The following is a 10147-nucleotide window of genomic DNA, read 5'->3' as shown; positions in this document are numbered from 1 at the left end:
GACCGCTCTGCAATGAGTCTGGGTTAGGTGCCTGCCTCCATCCTCACTGTAGCATTGCTTCTCTCTTCAAACTCATGTCTGACTACCCGGCCTTAGGAGCCTGCTCCTCTGGCCTGCTGACCAACTGACCACTGGTGAGCCCACCCTGCTCACCCACCCCACCCCTACCCTGTGCCTCTGTCCCATCTACCCTTCTGTGCCACTTATCAAATTCCTGCATGTTTCTCGAGAACCTCCCCGCCCCTCATCCTCTGAGTCAGGCTTCCATGCAGAGAAAGGCTCTTTACATGCTCGCTTCCCTCATGTTGTTTGTTTTTCCCGAGCTCCTGGGCTTTTGAAGAGATATCCGCCCCAGACTGGGTGTGAGAATGGAACCAGGCAATCCGGCCTAGAACGGTTAAGTTAGTAGATGGCACCATAAACCCAGCTGGCTTTCAGCACATTGGGAGCAGAATACTAATCCCTGGGGAGAGAGAGTGGCATGGGGGATCCCCGTCCTAAAGGGACCAGGCTATTAGCCAGCCCTGGCCAGGATCTCAGCAATAGGGAAAAGGCCAAACAAAGCCCGGTAATGACAGCTTGGACACAGTGTTAGGGACCGAGTCTGGAGGCATTGATCCAATAGCTCAGCAGTGAAGAGGGGAAGGCTGGGAATCAAACAGGTTCTGACATTGATACTCCAAAACAGCTGTTTATTTAAGAAAAAATAATTTACAACTGTATTAGCCATTAACTCAATGGGTAAAAATAAAACGGAATAAAATGCAAATTAAGCAAAGTGTTCAGACTATAAATAAAATAAATATGAATAAATGAATGGATAAATAAATAAGACATTTTCTAATCGGGGGTGGGGGGGGTGAATATTATTCTTAGTTAGTTTCCTAACAATTCTGCTAACAACATGAAATGCAAAAAAGGTCCTGAAGAGGATCCTAAGGACTAAAGATTGTTGTATCTCACTTTCATACCAGCTCTCTTGACAAACTTCATTAAAATAAGAACACTTAGTCGCTTAAATATTAAGTAATAGGATTACTTAAAGCAGATAAAACTAGTTGAGATAACATGTAAGTTTCTAAGTGGGGAAAGGTGAATTATGTGATCCCCAAGAGTAGTGGAACATTCACTTCATGATGGACATAAGTAATAGAAGAACTAAGTGCAGTACAGACCTCAAGACAGAGCTCAAAAACTGGCACTTTAAATGTGCAATGACAAAAATTAAGCCAACTTTAGGTACCTGGCAGTTTCATAAAATTACAAATTTCAAACTTCTCTAATAAAACAAGAAGGCTTGGCATAGTGGGTTTGCTTCCCCACCCTGTAGCCACCAGCCAGATCTGTGATAATGTGTGTGTTAGCTGCTATCCAGCCCACCACGGCTGTGCAACTGTCCCCACACCCACCTCGGCTCGTGTGTGGGACTTGCCTGCCCTTAGAGGTGTTTGTAGTGACATCCTGGTCCTCAAGGAAGGGAATCCTGAGCCTCCAGACTGAACTTCAGCGTAAGTTCTCAAAGACAGGGAAGTGTTCTCACCCAAGTGCATCTCAGTGCAGGGCAGCTCTCTGTGCTGGGGAAGGAAGGTCAAACTAAATGTGCAGTCATGACTGGTTAGTTAATTTACAACTGAGATTCATTTTCTTTAATAGGTCACATTTTCATTTTTATTTTTCCCTTTATCTGTGTTCTTCAAGATAAGGAAGGATGTAGAGATGCATAACCTAGCCAAGGGATATTTGGCTGAACTCATTAAAGAAGAATGCTGGAATTCAATGGCTGTGAAAGGTCGAGCTCTTAAGGTAACAGATATAACTCCAGGTATAACACCTTAGCCAATGAGAATTTTTATTGAAAGACTTATGGCAGAAAATTTTTTAAAAATATTTTTAAGAAAATCCATACATAGAAAAGCATTCAAAGCATGCCTTGCCCCTTCCTGTACTGAATTCTATACCTAGATGTTCACTTTTTCTCGTCTCATTCTCCCTCTCTGCTCAGTCCCCTTCTGCTTCCAAGCCAGCATCTCTTAAGATTTGTCTTAGCACCTCTTTCCCTCATTCCTCTATGGCACTACCTGCATCCAGGTGTTAATACCTGTCTGTTCCAGGAGGCCACCTCATTCACCTTCCACACAAATTGAAACATAATGTTGTTCATATTTCTACCTGTACCTGCCTTCACATTTTCTAAAGGGCTGTTTTTCATACTTTTTTTTTTTTTAAGCTGAGCCATCCTGCCACCTGTTGGCAGCTCAGCGGCTGCTCAGCTCGGGCCGGGCATTGAACCGCTATTGCTCGGAGCTCAAACTCTTGAGCGAGCTCTTAACCAACTGCGCCACTCAGCCGGCCCTGTTTTTCATACTTTTTCACTGAGATTCCTCCCAACACAATTTTCCTCTTTGTATAGGGTGACCAAAAGTCCCAGTTTATGCCTGTGGTCTTAGAGTAACTTTTAACAGCACCCTTTTTACTTTCAAATATGCCCCTCCCCCACCTCATTTGGATTAATGAAGTCTATGGTCAACCTGCATTTATGTGACTATTACTCAAAAACAGCGTTTCTCAAGAGCAGCACATTTTGATTTTGAGCTGGATAATTCTTTGTTGTGGGGGCTGCCCTATGGATTGTAGGATGTTTTGCAACATCCCTGGCCTCTATCTACTAGACCCCAGTAGCACCCAACTCCCCCACTAGTAAAAATAAAAAATGTCTCCAGACATGGTCAAATGTCCCTGAGGGACTGCGGAGGAGGGGGACAGGGCAGGCAAAACCACTCCTGGGTGAGTACTGCTCTAGAAGTAAATCCTTCTCAAAAGCACAGTATTTTTATGCAAAGTTTATACCAGTGTTCATGGCATACATTGTTTTATTTTAAAGAAAGTTTCCAGTTTCAATTTCACTCATGAATGATAACCTATGAATTAATTTTAATCAGGGAAAACATCCTTTACTCCACCCCAGACACACACACTTGTACTAAAATGGATTTATTTTTTGTGTGTCTTTTTTTCCCCCAAGTGCTTTCACGTCCCCTGCGTGGTTGAGAACTTCCCAATGAAAGAACGCACTGATGAAGAGTTGAAAAAATTGAAGAGAGTTTTGCAGCAAAAGAAGATTGAAACCGAGTGTCTTAAAGTACAATTTTAAATATATGTGTTTATTTAAGTGATGTGTTTTATTTCAGGGTCTTCTTCATACAGATTTGAGTTGGGATACAACTTAGGATAAGTTTAGATATTGTTTGTATTTATATTTTTATTCCTTGTTAATATGTAGAATATATTCTAATGAATATAGGAGCCAAATTCACACAATAAATCAAGAATTATATATCCTCTACAACACTGACTAGCCCTCAAATATGAGGAAGTACTTTAAAAATGTGATTTGGGGTTTTGCTTTTGTCCTGGTCAGAAGTTGTCTTCATCTACCCATATTCTGTTCATCATCTCTATTCTCTAGGCATTGTATTTTGAGATAACTGACTAAAGGTGAAGTAGTATCTGTTTTGATAGAATTATGGTTTTCCTAGCTTTAAAAAACAAACAAACAAACAAAAAACCCCAGCAATCTCTATGACTACTAAAACAAACAAACAAACAAACAAACAAACAAACAAACGATGCCCTACTGATGTAGTTTTTGTTCGGCAGGAACCTTGCATTCATTCTTTTTCTGAAACATAAAATGAAAGTATACTTAATTCTTCTTAACCTACATCCACCAGTCCTATATGAATGAGTTCCTTTGTAAAATATGAAGAAGAGGTATTTTTTTAATGTTTAAGTACCAACAAAGACTCAAAGTATTTATGAGCAGCTGTCATCCTGACAGCAAGATGTTAATATTACATACTATCAAGGAGAATTTTTACTCTTTTGATTTATCCACAGTTTATCAGTTTCCAAAGCTTTAATCTCTCCTGCAGCAGCTTCAGGATCTAGCCATCACTTTGAATTCAGTTGTTGACAAGACAATTTAACGTCTTAAAATTATTGTTGAAATAAGTTGTCACAAAATTGCCCTTTAGAGAATTCTCATTATTGCATAACTTCCATGTCATCTTTTTCTGTATTTAGCTACGGAAGGAAACTGTAGAGTTTCAGTCTGCAATTACCTTGGTTAAAAAGCATCACGAAGAAGAAGATGAAGAAGAGGAAGATGATGTAGCAGTAAAAGACACTAATTTACCCAATTACCTGCTTGGCAGTCAGAGTACTGATTTTGGGGTACATGCCTCTTTCTTGTCCAGCCAATTGGAACTTCATTCCAGAGAGGAGAAAATCAACCAAATTATATTACTGAAAGTGGGTGAATTTTTTTTTATCCTTGAAAATCCTTAAAAATCTCTATGACCTGTCTTGCAAAGGCTCAAATTGAAATTTAATGCCCATCAAATGATGTCTTTAAAGTACACAGAGAAATATCCAGATGGCTAGCGTTCATGTTATTTAAACTAAGCTTGTATACAAGAGTTGCTTTTATTCATTTGGATTGAGTTCTATGATAACAGGTTTTTAAAAGAACATCCTATACTGGCCGACACCACAAACAAACCATTTTTCTACCTAGATCTTCAGTAAGCTCAAAGATAAAAGAAATCCTTGAACGCCATCTTCTAGGTAACCCAGATGTCAAGTAGGACCTCCTTGTATGATCAAAATGTGATTGCTAATCTATCCTTTTAACCTGGGGAAATACAATTTTCTCTCTAAGATTTGTGTAACTTCTGGGGCTCAGGGATAGGGTGCAGTGTCCCTCAAGCACTAAGCTCCTACCCCTTACTTTCCACCAAAGAAGTCAGTCTCAGAACACATCTGGGCATGCCTACTGAAGATTATGAAAACTGAGTGACTGTTTGCACCAGTGCAAATAGTTTGAAATTTAATGCTGGCCATTCCTGGTCCTGAAAGTCCTTCAGCTGTGTCTGCAATTATTTCCAGCCTCCTGCATGTTACTCTGCTCTCTCTTCCTCTCTTTTTCTCTTCTCCGCCTTCTACCCCTGAAATTCCTGTGCATTTATACTAAGAACTGTTCAGTTATCTCTTTTGTTGCTCAGCTTCTGCTGACCCATACCCTCAGGGTCTCACTTTCCTGCTGCTTTTGTAAAGCATTTTCCTATAAAAAGGTAATTACAGCCCTGGAGAAATTTCCTGGTGCCAGCTTCTAAGGACATTTTCCCACCCTGCTTTACTGATTTCGTCATCAGTAGGATGGCTATATAGACTGAACTTTGATGGTAAAATAAAGGCCCCTTTGAGATGACCCATTGTTTGACTCATCAGCAGAGGTAAGGACAATCCAGTTGGATCCACTGCCACCTTAGTAATTGGCTGCTCTAGCTAGCCGGCTTGTGTACCCTTCCTACTTGAGAATGACCTGACTATCCAGAGGAAAAGTATTGTGTGTGGTTGTGCTTCTCTGGGAGAGTCTCTGAACAACCTCTGTAGGCCGTCTCTTCCTCGCCACATCACCATGGTTCCAAAGAAAAGACATTTCCCAATTTAAATACTGCATATTGCCTTTTACATCTTTTATGATGGATTTTTTTTTAAAGAATATACACAAAAGTAGAGAGACTATCCCAAAGAGCTTTCAAGTATTTATCACCCACTTCAGCATTTATCAACACACCTGCACACTGAGTTACAACTTATGTTTTGGGAAGTTGTGGTGTAACAGTGGTTGCGTTAATCTTACCAATGGTGAGATGCCAACTGTAGATTACTGACTTACTAGAAATACCTACTATAAATGACTGACTTACTAGAAATGACTTACTGTAAACAGTGTTTTAGAGAGATGAATTTACTGATAACTTGTAAATGATTTTGGAGGGAAAGAAAACTGTGGAATCATGTTACCAGTAAAGGTATAATATGTGATGTATTTTCAGTTGCATATTGATATTTCAGGATATCATTTACAAGGTAAAAACTGCTTTCAATAATGAGTTTGATGCTGCATATAAACAAAAAGAGTTTGAAATTGCACGTGTAAAGGAAAGAAATATAAGAATTCAAGAAATCATTTTAGATCTGGAACTGAAAGAATCAATCTGGCAACCGGAATTGGACGACTATGAGAAGCCAGAGAGAAACCTTGTTGTGGAAAATAGTGAGGTACTGGGGGTCACAATATCCCTTCACCTTTTTCTCATGACATTTTCCCGAGCTCTTATTTATTCATCTTACTATGGTACTACTGGAAGCGGTAGCATCCTCAGTTACAAGTACCAAGAACAGTTGACATAGCCTCAGCAATAATGAGGGTTTGTTTTATGAGTCCCACAGGGTTCAGGGAAGATTTGGATACCGAGCCTAGAAAGAAACAGGAACCCCAGACTGGAGCTTTGCAGGGAGTTTGGAAGTCCTTTTTCTTCATCTCTGAGCTCACTTCTCTCTGCATTTCAGCTTCCTGTAGCACAGCGGTTCTCAACCTGTGGGTCGCGACCCCTTTGAAGGTTGAACGACCCTTTCACAGGGGTCGCCGGGGTACTTGGGTACTCGTATGTGGGCGTATCTGCATGTGGGCCTGGAGACAGATAGAGGAGAGTGTCTCGGTTCCTAAGACCATTGAAAATATGTGTTTTCCGATGGTCTTAGGTGACCCCTGTGAAAGGTTGAGAACCGCTGCAGCAGTTTCTACTTTATATCTCCTACTCTCGAGAGAGCAGCTGGTCTGAACCAGAATCTTTTAGTCCCAATTCTGGATTTACCTGGGAAGAGTCTCCTTGGGCCAGCTGGATCCAGTGTTTATACACAGGGAGGTTGGGTCACATCACTGAGGGGAAGCTGACAGAGCTCCAATAATTATCTAGGTCTTTAGGGCAGAGTGGGTCCCAGAGAAAGGGGGCTTGCTGGGCGGCCTTCTTAAAGGGTGTTTGGCCAGAGGCAGTTACAAGTAAATGCTTTAAGAAAACAATTAAAATAACCATATTTTATTTCTAAAAGTAAAAAATGCTAGAGGATACTCAAAGAAAACCCCTTGCTCACATGAAATCAATTAAATTACTTTGAGGCAATAGTGTTGCTTAGAAGTAACAGCGAACACTTACACAGCACAGCCCCAGTTAAAAGCCAGGCACTGTTCTAAGTACCCTAGATAGATTGAGATAATTTATCATTATAAGACCTTATAAGATAGGTACTAATATTACCTCCATTTTATAGATGAGGAAACTGAGGCACAGAGAGGTTAAGTAGCTTGACCACAGTTACAAAGCTGGTCAGTAACAGGGTTAGGGTTTGAACCCAATTATACTTCAGAGTACATCCACTTAACCTCTGCACTCGACTGTATTGTTTAAGGAAGTCGTTTCTTCCATAACCAGACTCTTGCCACATGACCTAAGACCCAAGGACCTCAGTTGGCTGTTCTCACCAGTGTCCTGCTCTGAGCAGTCACTTTGTATGTGCATAATTTACCCCACCGTGCTATTCCCCGCTACATTCAGGAGAGTGACCTTGCTAAAACCAAACATATGTCCTTCCCCTGCTTAACCCCTGCAGTGCCTGTTCATCTCACTCCTGATAACACCCACATGCCTACCCTGGGCCCCCTTCCCTCCAGTTGTTCTCCCCACCTTGCTCTGTTCTGGCCACACTTACATTCTCACAATTCCTTGCATGTCCCAAACAATTGACCTCTCTGGACCCTCATCCCGCAGGATTTGGCTTAGATGACACTTCTTTGGACCCTTCCCTCCTCCCCCCAATCGAAGTCAGGTCCTCTGTTATAATCTCTTTAGTAAAGGAGATGGACTTAGAGAGCTAATAGAGAAATAACAATCTATTTTTTCAATACTCTTCATTTTAGACCTCATCTTTATTTCAAAATAGGAAATTGGTTTTGAAACCTGGACAGTCCCTTTATCCCCTTGATAACTTCTAACCTCCTCTTGGACTGCGGAAGGAAAGTTTGGTTGAATTTTGTAAGAATAACAGCAGGAAATCATATTTTCTTTTCAGATTATTGCTCAAAAACATGTTAATCTGTGGCAAAAAGTCAAAGCAGGATTAGTTGCAGCCCATGAAATGGAGGAAGGGGTTCTGTCACAGGTATGCAGTTTTGCTCCAACAGTACCTAAGACCCTCCTTTCCTTTAGGGATACCGGTTCCTAATTTGGTTGAATAGCCTTGTTATTGAACTCCACTATAGAAACACCTCAAGGCATTTGTCATGGTCAGAGGTCAATGGACTCTGAGTGGCCTCTTTCCCCTCTCCCCTCCATGCCACACTGCCCACCCTCCCCAATCCTAAATGCAGTCATTCTAACATTGGGTAGGAGGCTGCCCCTGGTGCCACTAGAGGGTCAGATCTCTGTTTCAGCTAACTTCACTGACCCTGGCTTCTCCTCAGGGCTCCAACACCAGACGCCGAGCCCTGATGGACATGATGGGAGGAGTTCTGGAAGTCAAGAAGGAAGACATTTTGAGAATGGTGAGATTTCTGAACATTCTTGTGGAAGGTGGAATGGAGTGGAGAGTGCACTTAAATTTGACCACTTTTGCTATATGAACCTGAGTTTTAGAAATTCTACAGCAACAAATACACAACCTTATAAACATACAACATCAGACAAATAAGAAATTTGAAACCCCAGGCCTGTCTTCCAATCTGACAAAACAAACAAACAAGCAAATAAACAAAACCAAGCAACCAGAGTGGTTTTGGTCTCTACAGAAAGCAGGGCTAATGCGGCACCTGTAAGTCTCCAGATACACCAAGAAACACTCCCTTTGACACCTGACATAGGTGTCAGGTGTTGTTCTAGGTATGAAGATATGAACATACACCTCCGAACCTGTCACCTAAGAGTCTGGGTATCCTAAACTGCCCACCCTTGCTTACGTCATAGAAAAACAATTATAACAATTTTTTCACATCCTTCGGTCAAAGTGTCAGGTCATACATTGTCTTGCCAATGTGAAGACTCTTTTTTTTTAAACTATAATTATAACTTTGAGCTTTTATTGTACTGCTACATTTACATTTGAGCCATAGTGTATGCTTTCCTTTGTATCTTCAGGTGATTCCTCCACCTGCTTTCATAGTAAAACCTGATGCTGTATGGTCTGAAGAGGAAAAGAAACAATTCAAAGACTATGAGAAAAAAGTCAAGGACTTAAATGAAGAAAGAGATAAGTATAGAAAGGTCAGAAAAACAAAGAATTAATATACTCTACCACACCCAGGGTTTTGTTTCAATATATTGTCAGATTAATTGTCTTGATTTTCTCAGTCGCTTTGGTAGCTTAAGGATAATGTTTCAGCTTAAATTCTCAAGAGAATTTAGGAAAGTAGATGGAAATAAATTTAAAGAAATAGAACAGTTTAAAACAAAAAGAATGTATTTCAATGCGGTTTTTTTTAAGTTCTTACTGATTTCAAGATTTCCCACATTGCTCCAATTCATTTTGTCCTCCATTCATTCTTCAGATGTTTAATGAACACCTATTATAGTATGTTCAAGGCATTGCTCTAGATTGTCTACATCTATTAGAGTTCAGTAACACTTTTGCTTGATTTGTTCTCAATCTCAAGGAAAGGACTTGAAAGAAGAATGACGCAATCAGTGCAGCACCTACTTTGCAGTTCTAATTTGAGATTTTTGCAGTGCAGCTCTACTTTTATCTCCTTCCATCACAAAGAAACATTCCCACAGTAAAATTGCTTACAATTATAATAGAGGTATAAAAGCTTATGGTATACAGCCAAATAAATGATATTTATTCCTCTGTGGAGAAAGTAAAACCATACCATCATTTAAGGCAGGGCATTTTGTCAGCTTTCTAGTGGCTGTATCTCATGAACAACTTCTTTGAATCTATTGTTAACCTGTCCCTGTTTTTATTCACTGCTGTCCTCCAACAGTGCCCTTGCATTTTATCCTAACATAGTACTTACTTGAAAGCCAAAATGAGTAGACTGGAATGCAGTAAAGATGTCAAGGAGTTAGGGAATATAGATAATGTGGTAGCATTTACTCCATGGTCTTGCACTGTAAGATAGTACACTGCCTACATGCTCACCTCCCTGTTTCTTGGTCATACTCACCTGATAAAACCCAGCCTTGATTAAACCCAGTACTTGGTCTTCTCTGCTTGTCTGCACCTGCACCTGCAGAGGATAAGGAAAAAA

General features: G+C 40.5%; 1 protein-coding gene across 1 annotated transcript in view; it reads left to right on the top strand.

The window, feature by feature from the left end:
• The window catches only part of CFAP43 (cilia and flagella associated protein 43), an 88690-nt gene that overhangs the window by 62572 nt on the left and 15971 nt on the right, over positions 1–10147 (top strand). Inside the window, exons 13-19 of the mRNA XM_019636287.1 lie at positions 1699–1803; positions 3023–3139; positions 4084–4311; positions 5920–6126; positions 7975–8064; positions 8366–8446; positions 9036–9161. Coding sequence (XP_019491832.1) covers positions 1699–1803; positions 3023–3139; positions 4084–4311; positions 5920–6126; positions 7975–8064; positions 8366–8446; positions 9036–9161 — 954 coding nt within the window. The remainder of the gene's footprint in view (positions 1–1698; positions 1804–3022; positions 3140–4083; positions 4312–5919; positions 6127–7974; positions 8065–8365; positions 8447–9035; positions 9162–10147) is intronic.

The sequence above is a fragment of the Hipposideros armiger genome, unplaced genomic scaffold, assembly GCF_001890085.2.
Source record: "Hipposideros armiger isolate ML-2016 unplaced genomic scaffold, ASM189008v1 scaffold_28, whole genome shotgun sequence".
NCBI lineage: Eukaryota > Metazoa > Chordata > Mammalia > Chiroptera > Hipposideridae > Hipposideros > Hipposideros armiger.
This window is presented reverse-complemented; position numbering and strand designations above follow the sequence as displayed.